We start from the raw sequence: 19,367 nt of genomic DNA, 5'->3' as shown, positions 1-19,367 counted from the left end.
AACAAATATTTTCCATTGAAAATCCACTGTGTATGACGGTATAGTAAACACTCGTATATAGATCAACGCACACGCGCGCGCGGAGGTATTATGTACGTACAGCATGCAATGCAGACAAATATTTCGGAGCGCGCGCTTCTGATTTTATGCTGATATTATTGTGAGCGCTCTTGTATCACTGTTTGCATGCGCGCACGGACAAGATAGACGTCAGACTATCACGCTGTAGCTACTAAACCTTTACTTAGGCCTACATGTGTACAGCAGTAGACTACTGTGATGGTTGCATGTGGCAGTTTAATATTGTGTGCACCATGTGTCAGCATTGTACGGTGGCTTAATAAGGACTTGGGAAAGAAAAACAGAGTCCCCAAATCTCACAATGTTGTCTTTTTATCTCAAAATGTTGCCTCTTTTTTTCCATTCAAAATTTGGATCCAAAAAAAAGGTCCAAATGAAGAGACAAAAAGTCCAAAGTTTCAGATTAGAGCAGACTTGTTTCCTTTTCCTATGTACCTATTAAGCCAACGTAGTATTGTAACTATTCTATGATCAGAAAAACTGTACAAATCTAACGGAATTGCTAATGTTAAGAGACTGACCTTTATCATCCCTGTAAAGTCAGAACGCGACGGTGTTTATTTCAGTCACAGTTGGCAGCCCTCTTAGGGTTTTAATCAGGAGCTTTCTATTTTATAGCTGTTGTAGGTGTCGTACCGGAAGTAATCCTTCCATTATCTTACACACTAAGTCCGTCACGTTTAGGGTCCGCTAAAGTATAGCTAGAAGTTGTCAACTGACAAATCATACCCCCCCCCCCCCCCTCCACGTTGATATCTGAGGGCTTGGCCTGTCGGGATGCATGCAGATTTCTATATCATGACGCAGTTAAGACTTTGAGCTAGAAGAGGAGCAAGTTAAGCACACTGAACCGTCTGCTCGCACGGAGAAACATATCCAGATTTAAACACAGAATTTCTTAACTGCTCTGTGTCACCTCCAATCCTCCTTATTGGCACATCATCTCTACTTTGATTTATGCGCTTCCACATCAAGACAATTGAAGATTTCGTCACTTGTAAACAAAACCCTTTACTCGATAGTAAACAATTTTCGTACGCTGCTCCTGGGAAGCCTCAAGTTGTTACAAAATTCCATCAATTCACCCAATCTTTGCACCACATGTCCTTCCATTCAAGCTCTTCAACATCCAAGCCACAGAAAATCATATCCTATTTGAAAACATATAAAACAAAGATGTTCTCCTGCTGTTTTTTTTTTTTTGGCACTTTTCAATGGGAGTATGACAATACTTGGTGCATTAATTTTTATGGATTCTTGCATGCATGTATTACTGTGAGTTTGGCTCATGGATACAAATCTACATGTTAGGTAGCTGAAGGTAGCATAAGACTATTAAAAAGCCCCATTGACTTACACACTAAATCACAAAAGTCATGTGGTTCCTAAGTCTAGATAGAAGTTTTCACTAGCTAAACACTACCCATCACGGGAAAGCTGACAAGTTGGCCTTTCATGGCACCATCAATTTTCCGTACCATGACCGTGACATTTTTTTGCTATTCGAGCCGGAAGTTTTCGTCACTTGTAAACAAACCTCTTCACTCAGTTGTAAACAAATTTCCTACGCTGCTCCTGGGAGGCCTAAAGGGGTCTAAAATTGCCTCAATTGACCCAATTTTCTCACCACATGTACTTCCATTCATGCTTTTCAACATGCAAGCCACAAAAACTAGATTATGATTGATAACAGGTCACAAAAGATGTTCTCCCGCTGCTTTTTGGCACTTTTCCTGAGATAGGAGAACAATCGAGCGGATTGATATAGACTCTAATAGGAGTATGCCACCTGAATCGATGAATGTAGTTATATGCATGTCAGTCTACTCAGTCTATATGGTGGCATACTCCTATTAGAGTCTATATCAATCCGCTCGATTGTTCTCCTATCTCAGGAAAAGTGCCAAAAAGCAGCAGGAGAACATCTTTTGTGACCTGTTATCAATCATAATCTAGTTTTTTGTGGCTTTCATGTTGAAGAGCATGAATGGAAGTACATGTGGTGAAAAAATTGGGTCAATTGAGGCAATTTTAGACCCCTTTAGGCTTCCCAGGAGCAGCGTAGGAAATTTGTTTACCACTGAGTGAAGAGGTTTGTTTACAAGTGACGAAAACTTCCGGCTCGGATAGCAAAAAATTTTCATGGTCATGGTACGGAAAATTGATGGTGCCATGAAAGGCCAACTTGTCAGCTATCCGGTGATGGGTAGCGTTAAGCTAGTGAAAACTTCTATCTAGACTTAGAGACCACATTACTTTTGTGATTTAGTGTGTAAGTCAATGGGGCTTTTAATGGGCGTATGCTACCTTAAGCAAAAATGCCAAATTTTTCATTTTAAGTGCTAGAAGTCCCAATTTTGGATCAAAGTAGTTGCTATGGTGTGTAAAAATGGTTTTCAAGCAAACGTCAGAAAATTTCACGCTTGGGTGATTTTTACGCATAAATTAGTATTACAGCCTTAAAGTACCACAAAGAGCATGTGCGTGTCCATACATTAGACTAGAACAGCCTTCTGAGCATTTCTAACCAGTTTTCCTCCCCAATAAACTATTGGGTCATTAAGCCTTGACCTACCAAAGCTTCCGTAGTATGATTCCTGCCTTGAATCTGCTAAGTAGGTGCCAAATGCACGAAATTCAAAATCCTTCAGAATCAGACCAAAAAGCCTGCAGTGTGTGTGACATGAACGACTAAGTTCAGTGAAATTTGACATCTGTGGGCACCTAAATTACATGGTAATCATACTTTAGGTTATTTTTGCTAAAGCTGGAAGTACCTGGTGTTTAACTAAGGACAAAAACTCAGTTTCAATGCATGAAATACCTCTAATGTTGTTAGCTTAGGCCTAGGCCTCAGGTTCATAATGGCGCTACGTTAGTATCCTAGACCAAGTCTACACCAGCTGTAGCACAATGTTGTATGAGGTCTGTATCCTAAGTGGAGTGGCTGCTGAGGGTTAATACCTTGCACAGAGAATGTTTTGAGTCTTATTTAGCAAATAATCCACAAAGGTATGCATATTCTGCTTCTGCCAATGTGCATCAAGGGGGTTTTGAGCCTATTCACTCCTCATTAGTTTTCTGTTGTTTTGTCAATTTCAGAGAAAGTTGATGTGCTAAGTCCTCAGCATGCACAGCGATATACTTTGAATGGGTGTGGTATCAATGGACTCAACTGGTTAGATGAGGTAACAACAAATCCCAAACAACTCTGACAGCAGAAAGAGATATCCTGATGCTTCCATGGGAGATCTACTGTAGTAACTATAGGAACCAGTGCTTGCCACCAATGGAGAATAAGGTAATTTGACGTTGTTGTTCTCTGCCGAGCAACAAATTTGAATGTTTTATCATGAAATATGCCCCCCTATCCACCTCTCTTCTCTTATAACTGTCTTTAATACATTGTAACAACCTATGCACAAACCTTTAAATGGACTGGATATGCTATTGAGGTGAACAGTGTATCTAGATAGCATTCCAGTAAGCTTTCCTTTTGACTGCTGTAATACTGTTACAGTGAGGCTGTTGTTTACAAATCCCGATGATCCAGTTTTGGCAAAGAACACCTTCAATTCTCTTCTTTTATTCTTAGTAACTTAACAGTTGCACTGGAGTGACATGCAATATCAGTTTAACATGTTCCAAACAGTTCAGGAATACATTGGGGTATGTCCTGTGGGTCAGTTTGTGAGGAATCTGCTGAGCTAAACAAAAGTAGTTTTCATCACTTTTCAGAGCCAGAGACGAAAAAGCCCTCACCGCTAACCCTTCTATGGATGATGTTTCTGCAGGTAGGGCAAGCCAGACCAAGTGGATTGTGATCAGGGATACCAATAATACCTGCAAGAATCATAGATGCACCCAAATTGGTCAAGCTTATCAAAATTGGTGACTGGAAGTGTTGTTGCAGACATAGACCTGGTTACTGCTTACACAGTATTGCTCATATGTGTATTTACACACTGCACCGTGCATACTGAAATCTCTGAAAATACATCTTTATGGACCTAAAATGATAATTGCATATAATTCTGTTGTGGTTTATATTGTGACGACTATGAAAAGTATCATTTTGGAAAAAAAAAAAAAATTCAACTCTCACTTAAGGTGGCATACTCCTATTAGAGTCTATATCAATCCGCTCGATTGTTCTCCTATCTCAGGAAAAGTGCCAAAAAGCAGCAGGAGAACATCTTTTGTGACCTGTTATCAATCATAATCTAGTTTTTTGTGGCTTTCATGTTGAAGAGCATGAATGGAAGTACATGTGGTGAAAAAATTGGGTCAATTGAGGCAATTTTAGACCCCTTTAGGCTTCCCAGGAGCAGCGTAGGAAATTTGTTTACCACTGAGTGAAGAGGTTTGTTTACAAGTGACGAAAACTTCCGGCTCGGATAGCAAAAAATTTTCATGGTCATGGTACGGAAAATTGATGGTGCCATGAAAGGCCAACTTGTCAGCTATCCGGTGATGGGTAGCGTTAAGCTAGTGAAAACTTCTATCTAGACTTAGAGACCACATTACTTTTGTGATTTAGTGTGTAAGTCAATGGGGCTTTTAATGGGCGTATGCTACCATATCAAAGCCATATCACTTCACTAGCTAACGACCATAATTTTGTCGCAGAGCACCATACTGTACATATTGCTCAGAGGTTTCCACGAAATGTAATACTACGGTAAATAAACAAGATCAATTACAAAAGGATAGGCCTAATGATAGTAAATAAGTATTGATTACGCAGTTTTACATTTCAAAAAAGTTATATGCATTTCTATGAATGCTATGTACTGTACCTTGCACGAACTTCGCGGAATAGGGCCGAATGTAACTTAAAGCATAATGTCTGTGTAGAACCTAGCACCTAGCCTTCGGTCAATCAGTGGTATGGGGATTACGGTATTTTTAATTTTCCAGTTTCTGTAACTTTCCCGTATAATGTTCTACCAATTCCGCTGCACGCATGGTATGATGTGTCGCTGCCGTGGTTCAAAATGTTCGCATGGTATGACTTTGAGTAATAAAAAAGACGTTTGAAACGTTTTATTTTCGTGTAAATTACTTACATAGATTACATGGAGTCAAAGTAAACTTCTTAGACACGGAGACAAACGTTTTATTTTCCTATCATTTGCACTAGACATGCACTGCTGTCTGGTGAGAGAAGATTACCAATATTAACTAATACTAAACTTGTTCCCAATACAAACTTAAAATAACCTGACCATCCAGTATACATAATTGTATATATTCAAATGCTAATTGCAGACCTGTCAACTCTCCCGGTTTTACCGGGAGACTCCCGGTTTTTACCCGAATCTCCCGGCCTCTCGGTTTCATATTCTATTCTCCCGGTTTTTTAATGTTTCATCACTTGCGAAATTTCTGAAAACAGCCAACAGTTAGTCCTATGCCTATCGCGTAATAAGTGTAATCTAAAAATAGATTGACTGTTTATAAACACGTTACGACTGACACAGTGCTGTGCGGGACGCGAATTTTCTTTTCCTGAACCTTTCGGGCAGTGTACGTGGAGTTTAGCCAATCAGAGCGAGGCTGTGATGATGACGTACACAGCCTCGCTCGTGTTGATGACGTACTACTCAGTAAAGATGGTCAGTCGGGTAAATGCGTCGCTTCAAAACATAAGGTGGGAAACGAAAGACCGTGAGTTCGAGGCCCCGTGTGGATTTTTTCCGCCACTTTTTCTCATGTCCAAGTAGTTACGTCCAAGTATTATATCATGAATTGAAAAGGCTTATATACATTAATACTTTCTGCTGTAGTACAACAATTATGTTGACTTATCGAATGTGATTTCCCCACTTCAACATTTGGTAAGCACGCCGCCATCTTACTGTAGTACGTCATCAACACAGCCTCGCTCTGATTGGCTAAACTCAACGTACACTGCCCGAAAGGTTCAGGAAAAAGAAATTCGCGTGCGGGACTCTCAACCAATATCAGGCTGCTTTGTCAGTTCTCAGACTTCGCCCAATGTCGTTATTGTACGTTGGCCTTGGTCGAGTCCTGAATACAGTACAGTCGTACGGCGTGCACTGTGCATATGCCATGGTGCACAAGTTTAATAAACACAAGTTGTCACTTGTTTGTATATGCGGCGTACCGAATGTGTGCAGTTCGCATGTAGGCTACTTGTATACGACAAAAAACAGTTAAGTTCTATGCTGGCACACACTTTACCTGCGTCCTCTTCGATGCTAGGTGAATATCACGTCTTAAACTACAATTTAAGAAACAGCTGTTTCAAACATCTCACTAATTCTTTCGGCGACTTAAAACCCTATTCATTGAGCACAATAGCATAACCTGCGTATAAACTCGTACAGGGATTATACAAGGTGTCTACACGACAATTTGTTTGTCAACGAATATTTATACGCGATTGTACTTGTTTATATGTCTTTATACGATCCTGTGCGCATACACATGTCCAGTTATACATGAGCGGTACTGTAGACTACTGTATTTATTTAGGAGTATTTATATAATTTCAGTTGAAAATTACCAACCTCCCTATTTTCCCCATATTCTCCCGTTTTTTGGGCCCTGAAAAATGTTATTCTCCCTATTTTGGGGTCAAACAGGTTGACAGGTCTGTAATTGATATGCCCAAAATATGTCGGTCACCAGTGCAAGTCCTCAAGTATTCTTTTGATTTAAGTAAAAACTAAAAAAATCACATCGCATTGAATCCCCTTATTGTACAGTTACAACCAGCCCAGAATAGTAGAAATGAACATTCATCTGCAGGAACCAGAACAATAAATATGTGCAAGCTAACTTAACATAGCAATATATGCAGTATATACTAGTGTTAGGCCTAAGCCTAGCAACACAAGTTTGAATGTAAAATATGTAGCTTCAAAGGCTGAAGCCTGTTACACTTATTGTCCTGAGCAGTCCAGAGATTTTAATCTTGAAACAGGAAAAACTGTAAATGAATTAACTAGGATGCAATTTTCATTTTTTCCTTGGACTATGACATATCAAGGTTTCAGCCTCTAATATTCTTTTTTCTTTCATCCCAACCCCCCACCCCCACCTCACACATTCCCTCAGCATGTACTTGTACAGTAGCAACATACTTTCCTATACACTACTGTGGGTACCCTACAGTCCCATTAAATGACAGTTATGTCCAAGACAAAGCTTTTAGAAGTCTCTGGGTGGTCCTTGAGGAGTCTTTCAAGAGGTCTCTCCTGCAGGGTGATGATGAACAGGAGAATTTGTACTACTGTAGGCTGACAGTTTGTTGGAGAACCATGCGTTTCTCAACACCATATACAAGCAGCTGCAAGATCCTAACTTGGGAATATTCACCAATTCCAGCCAAAGAATCGCGATTCTATAGTTCTAAGGTACAGCTGGAAGGCTTACTAAATGGTAGTGAATATTTGGATAAATATTCATCGCCAATGCAGTTTGAAAGGTTCCACACAATAGGAACTCCACGGTTATTTCAACTTGGAAGCCCCAGTTATGCTGATGTAGCCGTTTTGCTGTTAACGCCAACTTCTAAGAAGGATAGTACGCTCACCATTTTAAGTCGATTGAATGATAGCTGTCTTGTTGGGAGGATACCAGCAGTTGCATTAACTGAGTTCTTCCAATCCTTGTTAAGTCTTCAAAGGAAGCATTTGCAAGAGTATTGCCTGTTCTAAGTTTAAGTACTTCTTGTCGTCGTTGTTGACCATGTCGGATTCTTGCGCCAGGTTACCGCAACAAGAATTTGAATAATTCCTGTTTCATCTAGCTGCATTGAGATACAAAATCAAGTTTTTGATGGTATCCAAGTATTTCAAAGAATGTGCAAATGTGTTTAGTCAAGAAAGTGTGATCAGAAGTAGTGACTGGCAGTTGAAACAGCTGCTGAAAGTTGAGGTGTTCCAAGGAGATTGATGTCAGATTTGGAATCCAGGGCTGTGACAGTATTACGAGATAAGGACCTCTCCTTTGTCGAAATCGCAACTGTTTGTACAGCTTTCTACAAATCAAACTACAACCACAGTTCTCTCGACTTCATGAATTTGTTGAGGGATGTCTTGTTTGCATCTGACCTCTGGAGACATCCCAGCTATCACATCGTCGGTATTCTGAAAGTGTTTTGTCATAACTACTATGGATACAGCAGCCTGTTTGAAAGACTCGGTGACCAGATAGCTAAGGAAGCTCACAGATATCCCATCAAGTCAATCATGCAATTTGTGGTAATTTTTGCCACACTCCATAATTTCCACAAGGATCTGATGGACGTTGCCTCTAGAGAAGTCCTACAGAAGATCGAACAGTGTCGCAGTAAGGATGTAGCCAAGATCATCTGGTCGTTTGTGACATTGAATTACGAACCCACTGATTGGAAGCTGGTTGTCGATGTTCTGCAAGCAAGGGTGGAAGAATTACGAGAGGAGATGGCGACATTTCCCATCTATTTTATTTCTTTTCTACTCTCGTTGGCTTACATAAATGTCTATCCCAGTGACCTCTTGAAGAAGGTCTTCAGTGACGGTTTCTTACAGCATATCAAAGGTTCGTATTGGCTCCTGTAATTGTTTGGAGGGGTTTAATTTCAAAAAGATAGTTCAGTGGTAAAATTTGGACTGGCGAATTGTGGAATATGTTCCAAGTATCAGGGTGAAAGTTACATTTTAAGTTACTGGGGTACTGTTATGGAGTTACTGATAGTTGGAATTGCCACAGTTTGTAATACAACACAATTTATCTCAATGGCAAGCGACTTAGAATGGGACCGATCAGTCAAAAATTTAATTTTGACAGTGTCGTTTGTCATGATTTCCCCGAAACTTTTACCAAGTTCTATAAATTAACATTGTGTGGAAATCTTTTGGGAGTAAAATTCTTTGAAAAAGGAGCTATTCTTGTGGGTATCGTTTTTTCTTTTTTCAGACTACGAAGAGAGAGAAGGAGTAGATCTTAGGAGTAATCTCTTCACGCTTCATGCTGCTGCTTCTTTAGAGAGTCCAGTGAAACTAGAACAAAGATTAAACTTAGTAAGTGAAATCAAAATCTTTTCGATTTATTTCTCTGACATTGTCTTGAATCTGTCTTTCACCTGTTGTCTTAAATTGATTAGGGCTTTTAACAGGACAAGGAAGTTTTGGTATAAAAAATTGTTATTCTTTATTAATACAGGAACCTTACATTTCCATGTTAGTTTGACTGTTCATACCTTTTTCATAAAAAATAACCCAGTTTATATTCTTTGCTTATTGACTACTAGTACACAAACTGTCTGTTTTGGAATCAGTGCAGTACAAGTAGATAGATACAGTAGAAAGCAATTAATGGAAAATTTAAAAGTATATATATATATTCATTCTTAGCTTGGGTTTTTTTCTACAACATTTTGTCTCCAGATTTGATAGAATGTTTGTATCTTGCTAGTAATACTGTAGGTCTCTCTTGGAATTGTTTTACAGTTTTCCTAGGGAAATGTGCAACGTATGTTCCAATTGATGTAACTATAGTTGCGTACTGACTTATGGTACTTTGATGAAAACATTATGATAAATATGTCCATTATGGTCCCCCCTAACCCTCCCACCATGTTGACATCAAGGAATGTGTGCGATTTTGAGATCTCAATGTCTGGTGGTGATATGTATCAAGAATGAAGGTGCAAAGTTTCTATCATACATTCTCTAGAGACTATGTTCATTTGTTTCTTCAAATTTACTTTATTCTGGACCTTTCAATAAATTTGGGAATGATCGGTGACAGTACATGAAATCCGTAGACTATTCCATGTACACTTTAAATCCGGAGACTATTCCATGTACACTTTAAATCTGGAGACTACAGTATTCCATGTACACTTTAAATCTGGAGACTATTCCATGTACACTTTAAATCTGGAGACTACAGTATTCCATGTACACTTTTAATCCGGAGACTATTCCATGTACACTTTAAATCCGGAGACTATTCCATGTACACTTTAAATCTGGAGACTATTCCATGTACACTTTAAATCTGGAGACTATTCCATGTACACTTTAAATCCGGAGACTATTCCATGTACACTTTAAATCCGGAGACTATTCCATGTACACTTTAAATCTGGAGACTATTCCATGTACACTTTAAATCTGGAGACTACAGTATTCCATGTACACTTTTAATCCGGAGACTATTCCATGTACACTTTTAATCCAGAGACGGTCCATGAGGTCCGAGGACAGTCCCCAGAAAAAAGGCAGACATCTGGTGAACTTCATTTTGACTGAAGGTTAAATTGTGTAGATTTACATAGATTTTTGAACAGGGCTCAATCAAATTTCAACTTATTTAAAGGTTTCATGAATTTTTCCAGGTCTGATAAGTCTCTTTTCCAAATTTTGGGAAAATTTTAAGCTGTCCTGGGCTTCAGTGTCACCAGCATTACCATCTGATGTAGTGGATAATTTACCAGTTGAACATTTAAAATATTTACTAGACCATGTTTTGTTTTGTTTTCAAAACCCAAAAACATGAAGGTGTTTGAAGAAAGATTTTGCATTACAATCTCTTATCTATCTTTTTTAAATCCACAGGAATATTTGACATCCAAACCATTCCCTCATCAAATGCTAGGTGACATCAGAGAGGAACTAAAGCAAAGGTCTGAGTTACGAGAGGTTGCAGACTGCGTCAAATCTATCGTTGGAGGAAGCAAGTACTGCAGAGTACACTTCATCTTGCCTTACATGAGAACAGCAGGTATGGACCTTGTGATTTCTTTAGGGTTTTTTTTCCATCCACAGGGGTTAGTGGCAGAGAAGTAATGTTCACTGGCTTTCAAACATGAGCATTATCACAATACAATGACCCTAGATCCATTGTGGGTTGCATAGGTCAGAGAAAATTTTTAATTTTTTGTCGGAGATGGAATTTCAGAGTCCAGAGAAAAGTTCAAACATTCCCTCAGGGTTTGAATTAAGTATAGTAGTACCTGAGATATAAAACCCAGAGCTTTACCCATTATGACACAAAGGTACTCAGGCAAGTAAGTTTGGTGTTTATAACCAGACCTGTTCTTAATTGTTCTTCCAAATAAATTTTGTTATCTTCATTTTGGTTATTTTTCCATTTTTTACTCTCTCTCTCCACCTCTCTCTCATATTTTCTTCCTTACACCAGACATTGAAATTTGCTTGGATGACACCAATTCACCCCTACCTAGTAAGTTTGGTGTTGATAACCAGACCTGTTCTTAATTGTTCTTCCATATAAATTCTGTTATCTTCATTTTGGTTATTTTTCCATTTTTTACTCTCTCTCTCATATTTTCTTCCTTCCTCCAAGCATTGAAATTTGCTTGGATGACACCAATTCACCCCTACCTAGTAAGTTTGGTGTTTATAACCAGACCTGTTCTTAATTGTTCTTCCATATAAATTCTGTTATCTTCATTTTGGTTATTTTTCCATTTTTTACTCTCCCTCTCATATTTTCTTCCTTCCTCCAGACATTGAAATTTGCTTGGATGACACCAATTCACCCCTACCTAGTAAGTTTGGTGTTTATAACCAGACCTGTTCTTAATTGTTCTTCCATATAAATTTTGTTATCTTCATTTTGGTTATTTTTCCATTTTTTACTCTCTCTCTCATATTTTCTTCCTTCCTCCAGACATTGAAATTTGCTTGGATGACACCAATTCACCCCTACCTAGTAAGTTCGGTGTTTATAACCAGACCTGTTCTTAATTTTTCTTCCATATAAATTCTGTTATCTTCATTTTGGTTATTTTTCCATTTTTTACTCTCCCTCTCATAATTTCTTCCTTCCTCCAGACATTGAATTTCCTTGGATGACACCAATACACCCCTACCTAGTAAGTTCGGTGTTTATAACCAGACCTGTTCTTAATTTTTCTTCCAAATAAATTATGTTATCTTCACTTTGGTTATTTTTCCATTTTTTACTCTCTCTCTCATATTTTCTTCCTTCCTCCAGACATTGAAATTTGCTTGGATGACACCAATACACCCCTACCTAGTAAGCTTTGTGTTTATAACCAGACCTGTTCTTAATTGTTCTTCTGAATAAATCCTGTTATCTACATTTCGGTTATTTTTCCATTTTTTTACTCTCTCTCATAATTTCTTCCTTCCTCCAGACATTGAATTTCCTTGGATGACACCAATACACCCCTACCAATAAATGGAAGTACATCACCAGCAACCGAACGGGATGATAACTCTAGCAGCAGTATACCTCTCAACGATGACATCATTTCACATTTAACTTGACTTAAATCTGTCACAAGTGCAACTCACCTTGGTCATAAGAAAGGTCATGATAACATCTTTCATAGTAGAAATAGAACCTTAAGAACAACAGAAGAAAAGGAAGGCAGCATTGACAATCCATAAGAGAGGAGACTTAAGCAAGTCCAACTTCCTCAGCCATTACCTGTATCAGCCAATCAGAGATGGTATTGTGTTTCATATTATATTTTGATACAAGTGTAGGTTTCATATATATATATATATATATATATATATATATATATATATTTATAGGGTTGCATTTTTTATTTGAGAGAAAAAGGAGGACAAGCTGAAGCAGCCTGTGGGTGGAGGAATCTTGGTTTAGTGATTCTCCTCCCCATTTGTGGAAAATATATTTTGAAGGTGACCTTCAAGATGAAAGTAGAACAAAATGTGAAGTTGATGAAAATGTTAATCTCAATGTTAGATCAGAGCTGTTGAAGGACTATTACTAATGAAAAATTGTCTCTCAAATTGGAGAAACCTGATCTTCAGGTTCGGAAGCGGGATCTTCAAATTGGAGAAGCCAGATCCTCAAATTGGAGAAGCCGGATCCTCTAATTGGAGAAGCCGGATCTTCAAATTGGAGAAGCCGGATCCTCAAATTGGAGAAGCTGGATCCTCTAATTGAAGAAGCCGGATCTTCAAATTGGGAAGCCGGATCTTCAGATTGGAGGAGCCGGCTCTCCAAATTGGAGGAGCCGGCTCTCCAAATAGGAGAAGCTGGATCTTCAAATTGGAGAAGCCGGATCCTCTAATTGAAGAAGCCGGATCTTCAAATTTGAGAAGCCGGATCCTCTAATTGGAGAAGCCGGATCTTCAAATTGGGAAGCCGGATCTTCAAATTGGAGGAGCCGGATCTTCAAATTGGAGAAGCCGGATCCTCTAATTGAAGAAGCCGGATCTTCAAATTTGAGAAGCCGGATCCTCTAATTGGAGAAGCCGGATCTTCAAATTGGGAAGCCGGATCTTCAAATTGGAGGAGCCGGATCTTCAAATTGGAGGAGCCAGATCCTCTTACTGGAGAAGCCGGATCTTCAAATTGGAGGAGCCGGACCTCCAAATTGGAGAAGCGGGATCTTCAAATTGGAGAAGCCAGATCCTCAAATTGGAGAAGCCGGATCCTCTAATTGAAGAAGCCGGATCTTCAAATTTGAGAAGCCGGATCCTCTAATTGGAGAAGCCGGATCTTCAAATTGGGAAGCCGGATCTTCAAATTGGAGGAGCCGGATCTTCAAATTGGAGAAGCCGGATCCTCTAATTGAAGAAGCCGGATCTTCAGATTTGAGAAGCCGGATCCTCTAATTGGAGAAGCCGGATCTTCAAATTGGAGGAGCCGGATCTTCAAATTGGAGGAGCCGGATCCTCTTACTGGAGAAGCCGGATCTTCAAATTGGAGAAGCCGGACCTCCAAATTGGAGAAGCCGGATCTTCAAATTGGAGAAGCCGGATCCTCTAATTGAAGAAGCCGGATCTTCAGATTTGAGAAGCCGGATCCTCTAATTGGAGAAGCCGGATCTTCAAATTGGAGGAGCCGGATCCTCTTACTGGAGAAGCAGGATCTTCAAATTGGAGAAGCCGGACCTCCAAATTGGAGAAGCCGGATCTTCAAATTGGAGAAGCCAGATCCTCAAATTGGAGAAGCTGGATCCTCTAATTGGAGAAGCCAGATCTTCAAATTGGGAAGCCGGATCTTCAAATTGGAGAAGCCTGATCTTCAAATAGGAGAAAACGGATCTTCAAATTGGAGATGCCGAATCTCCAAATTGGAGAAGCCGGTTCTCCAAATTGGAGATGCCAGATCTTCAAATTGCAGAAGTCGGTACTCCAAATGAAAATCAGTGAAGTTTTCCACTGTATTTTCATAATTACTACTTTGTTAGACTAATAATTACTACTTAGCAATTCCTATATGATACAGTGTTAGCATCCATTTTGTGTTTGACACATCAGTTCAAGTTGCTTACATAATGGTTAGTGTATGAGTTTAGCTGGTAGTAAACAGGTTAAATCTTTTATGTGTCAGCAATTTTCAAAATGTATCGAGCATTTTGTATTAAAATCAAATGACAACGATTTAATGATTACGAATCATTTTATGTCCTTCTGTTGTCATACTTTGTCCTACCCAAGACCATAACCACACTTATAAATGATCAGTTTAAATTGTGTAGTATTTGGGATCATGTCTTTCCATTCAATTCTTACCCAGGATTGCGATACAAGTGTCTTCGAGAAACCACCATCACTTCGGAGGCAATAAGTTGTTAGGTCTTCACAGTATGAAGAGACGACATCTAGCTGAATTAGGTTACCATGTTATCAACGTAAGTGATATCGGTTATCATTTTTGGCAACAAGTAAAAAAAAAACATGCAAATTTTCTAAAGGATATACATTTTCCTTTAAGGATATAGTTGCTGCCCGCTGACTAAATGGTAAACCGTATCTTTTTCCTCTGTGATTGCTGTAAAGGTTTCAAGTTAAAAAACAAAAATTCACTAAACTGAAAATGTTAAATATTGTCTACATAGCGTATCCTGTTTTATGGTATTGGTTTTTAAAACTTAAAACTCTTTGACTATTACAAAGATATCTGTAAAGTCAAGTAGGAACTTTGTATCACTTTACCCTTTCTCAATTGTGGCCAGTACACAACCTGTGATCAATATGTGCAGTCCTTAGGGAGTGGCCTGATCATATTTGACAAGTGCAATAACCCTGCTTTAAGTGTCTCTTATGTATTTTTATCAATTTCCTCACTAGGAAATATTCTTACGTAATGTTGTTCTTTGTAAAGGATGTATTCAGAGTTGTATATTAATTGAAAAGCAATTCGTGAAGGATTTATATCCTTACAGTGAAATCTAACTGCTATGGTTGGTACATGCCAAAGAACATCAATGGGTGAAAAATTAAGGAATCTTATTCATTCCCCAAAAAAAATGTGTCATGCAGGCCACTTTTTCATATCACTATGAAAATTAACATGGAATAAGCAAATGTAAATAAATTTTCAAAAGTTTTCAAAAATAAAAAAAAAACATGCAAAACTTTCCTTTACCAATTTGAAGATAATCTGACTAGCTAATCTAATAAACTGCATCGGTAATTGCATAATATAATATAGACTAGTATTAATCAATAGATTAATGTGTAACACAAAGCTGTGCAGCGAAGTATTGCATGAAAATTAGAGAAAAGATATTACAAACGACGAGTACAAATACTTTTCAAAGAAGGCTTCTTCCTTTATGAATACTTTCTGTTTCCATACATACTGTGGTATGAAAGTTCTAGGTATAATAGGCACCTGCACTAATTTCAGACCTGAGAAATATATGTATTTTATGTCATTAAAATTAACTATCAATTCATGATACTGGCAGGCGTAGTATCAACATGTTTACACAAATATATTTTATGGACACATTAACAGTGCCATCAGTTATAACCTCTGTTTCTTTAGTGCAGTAGTCACACAAGACCGTCTGTTTTCACATGAACAGTCTCAGCTGTTAACAATGCAGCCCTTCCATTGAAGTTGTTTCAGTATCTTGTGTCCAGTGAAGACGTTAAACATATTTCGCACAACTGTCCAAGTGTGCTAACATGATCGTCGTATCATTTTTCCAGATTCCTTATCACGACTGGGAGCTTGTTGGAAGACACGGCCCAGCTGCTAGGAAATTACTTGAAAAAGAAACTGTTCAGTTCTCTTTGAAAAGAGTTGCATTAAAATTTAGTGTATCACAAATGGAGCAAATCACAGAAGATAACGTACTGGTCGGATGGAATGTGTTTCGCAACGGGAACGTCACAGACAAACGAGTGTATTCAAATGCCGAATTGTTGTCCTCCTTGATTTACTAGCCAACCGTGAATTGCAGAGCGCATTGAAACAAATATAGCTGGTGGAACAAACTTGCTGCCAGGGTAGTTGGTATTTTGGCTTTAGAACAGTCGTATGTCCTCTACATTCGGCATTTGTTCTCTGAAATCCACAATCACTGAAGAGTTTGTTAAATGTCTAAGGCACAATGCAAAAGGCTTGCATCTTCCCTGAAAACTGTTTGACAATATTTCTGTTTTAAGTTTACAAACACATTTCATCCACCGATGGTTTGGTATACGGCTAGTATCTATATACCAGTGTTGCGGACAATCAACCTGGAAATTTGCTATTTCAATATAGGTTGCTACTTTACACCTATACTTTAGGCTGTGCAATCTATTTAGATACGGTCGACCCTTCTCCACGATTGATGCGTTCCAGCAGTTCATGAATATTCAAAGCTTCTCCTGCAGTAGAACAAACAAAAACGAACAAAACATTGAAGATTGCTTACATTCAGGTTTAAACTGCCCGCTTGGATTAATGTTGTTAAGTTTTGGCTGATATTCAAATACTGTTGTCCCAGTGGTTAGGGTGTCCGAGTACAGAGCGGGAGGCCCGTGGTTCGAATCCCGGTGGAGGCTGAAAGTTTTTTCACTGTTCTTGATTTTCCAACTCATTACGATTTTCATTTATATATATATATATACATATATATATGTATAAATACATAGATATAGATATGTATATATATATATATACATATATATTATCAAGGATACCTTTTGGAATATTGTATCCTCTTTCAAGTCCATGAGGGTTAGAGGGTGTTACACAGTCCATTTCCATCTCCTTTCGAAGCACCTTGTCAATATCCATTGCACTAAAGAAGGCTACAGACTACGATAAAAAGTAAGAAAAACGTTTGCATGAAAATTGATTACAGTTTTAAGAAAACACAAAAGACACAACAAAGTATTGAATTGTCATGTATATATATATATATATTATCCTTTACCAGGGGCGTCAGTCCGATTTGAAACGTGGGGGGGGGGGACGTAATCGATTCGAGTATTCCGGCCGTAAGTAGGCCTACTATCTAAGCGGAGCGCCACCATCGGTTGGCGCGCAGCGTACCAAGAAAATTTCAGATTTCAATACCTGCCAGATCGCTGGAGATGGCACTTGCCAGGCTGGATAGCAGCCATCTAGTTGCGTGATATCGGGTGAAAATTACAAATTCGTCACTCAGGAAATCTGCAAGAAAGTTCATGCGACCTTCATTTTAGGTGGATTATTTCTTTTATTAGTGATTCCAATTGACATGAACATTAGAACCCAGTGCAAGTTGACAAATGATGCGGCGAACTGGAACCCCAGCCCCATTTTGCCCTATGTTTTAGGATAGAATACCTCTCAATTGTTCGAACCCATGACAACTAACAATGTGTGAATAAATTGTATCGTCAGACTTAGAATAGGTCCCATGTGAGTGGTGGCTAAAGTGATGAAGGCATCCAAATAAATCAGTGGTTGTTCGTTGGAGTCCTCACGCAAGTTACCTCGGTTGCTAGGTGGATCTGCATCTTGAATCGGGTGAATTCTGGTCGGAGCGTACTATGTCACCACCTTGTAATCAGGAACGTAGCTAAGGCCTGATGATTGAGGGGGGGGGGGTGTAGTGGCTGAAAATCCAACTGGATGGGTTTAAGCCAGAAAATTCCGACTGCTGCTTTGTACCCCCATCCCCCTCCCCACCCTCGCGCTACTCGTCAATGATACGGTCAGTGTCAGTCAGACACCCAATCTTTCGCGACTGCACTTTTGTTCCGAATTTTTTTTCGATACATTTGTACCCACTGGCACTCATTTCACAAATTTATTAGCCCCCCACCCCAACCAAATATTTTTGTGAAATTTCGGGCAAAATGCTGATAAATTTTCGGGCACCTACTGAAAGAAAGATAATTTGCAATGTGTTTTCAGTAGTTAAACTGATATTATTATTACCATTAATATTGTAACGACTTTCAACTATAATTCTAACCAATATGGAAAGGTAATAAGACGGAAATGATTGTATGTTATTTGCATGCGATGTAAAAACCGATGCATGTCTATATGATATGCATTCACATTTGGAACGCGCGCGAAAAATTTTGGTTATATTTTTCGGGCAAGTCGTTAAAACACCCCAAATCAAATTGGCTCCTACGCCTATGACGGTAGTTCTATTGGCCTTTTTTTTTTGAGTATTCAAAATCATACGAAGTTTTGTACGGTGGAGTATAAGAATCGCGAGGTACAATTTCTCAAAGTGGCAAGGAAAACGTGGTCAATATGACAGATTAAAGGTAAATTTTGACCGACATTTTTCAATTTTTAGGTCATGCACAATCACAGGAATAAATGAATAGGCCTAGATAAACTAGAGTGCGACAGTCGGAAATTCCGACTGTCGCACTCCAATTTTCCATCTATCGTCAGTTTGACCAAGTTTGGGGTGAGACACTCCCACACCCCCCTCTAGAGACGTCCCTGCGTGTACCCAGTGTTCTCACTGTGGAGTAAACTCAACAACAAGGTAACATGGGATGCGCTGCCACGGAATATGCTCCCTATTTCATTTCCCCAATATTAGGGAACGGGCACCGTCTTTGAAACACCATCTACAACTAAACAACCACTATGTACAAGCTTTGGCTCTAGCTATGAAGTGCTGTCTCCTATGATAATGACGGAGTGCACTAGTTTTCAACTGGAATCGCCCGAAGATGCGGCGTCTGTAATCCGAGGAACCAACGAACTTCTCTGCTAACTCCTCAGGCTTCAACTGGGCTAGACGTTCGCGGTGAATATAGCACACCATCACATGGTTCAGCCTCTGTTGAGTCATGGTGCTCCGTAGCCATGTCTTCAAACGCCTCAAAGCACTGAAAGATCTCTCGGCTTCCGTCGAACTGGCGGAGGAGACGAGGAGCAACCACAAGAGAGCTTCGAATTCACCAAACATATAGCCTGTACCGCTGGATTCATCAACTTGAATATTTGTCTATACCCTTCAACCGACAACGACTGGAACTGGCCTCGAAAGAAAGGCAGACTAAGCTTAAGATTGTCGGAGAGCTCAGGGTATACTCACGAGATCTGGG

The 19,367-nt window shown here is 39.1% G+C and overlaps 1 protein-coding gene across 18 annotated transcripts; it reads left to right on the top strand.

The window, feature by feature from the left end:
• The first annotated feature begins 4,657 nt into the window (after nucleotides 1-4,657).
• On the top strand, nucleotides 4,658-16,041 carry LOC139976068 (FAST kinase domain-containing protein 5, mitochondrial-like). Of its 18 annotated transcripts, XM_071984485.1 has the most exons (12): nucleotides 4,658-4,762; nucleotides 7,168-8,634; nucleotides 9,013-9,116; nucleotides 10,659-10,824; nucleotides 11,245-11,286; nucleotides 11,573-11,614; nucleotides 11,737-11,778; nucleotides 11,901-11,941; nucleotides 12,064-12,105; nucleotides 12,227-12,544; nucleotides 14,593-14,707; nucleotides 16,017-16,041. In XM_071984485.1, the coding sequence occupies exons 2-10, from the start codon at nucleotides 8,007-8,009 to the stop codon at nucleotides 12,245-12,247; spliced, it is 1,128 nt and encodes a 375-aa protein (XP_071840586.1). In that variant the 5' UTR covers nucleotides 4,658-4,762; nucleotides 7,168-8,006; the 3' UTR covers nucleotides 12,248-12,544; nucleotides 14,593-14,707; nucleotides 16,017-16,041. The 18 variants fall into 18 exon arrangements, with proteins under 18 accessions (XP_071840586.1, XP_071840591.1, XP_071840589.1 ...); XM_071984490.1 differs by lacking the exon at nucleotides 11,245-11,286; XM_071984488.1 differs by lacking the exon at nucleotides 11,573-11,614.
• Nucleotides 16,042-19,367: the final 3,326 nt, after the last annotated feature.

This window comes from Apostichopus japonicus, chromosome 11 (genome assembly GCF_037975245.1).
Source record: "Apostichopus japonicus isolate 1M-3 chromosome 11, ASM3797524v1, whole genome shotgun sequence".
Classification (NCBI taxonomy): domain Eukaryota; kingdom Metazoa; phylum Echinodermata; class Holothuroidea; order Aspidochirotida; family Stichopodidae; genus Apostichopus; species Apostichopus japonicus.
Note: the sequence above shows the minus strand (reverse complement) of the source record. Positions and strands in the feature narration are given on the sequence as shown.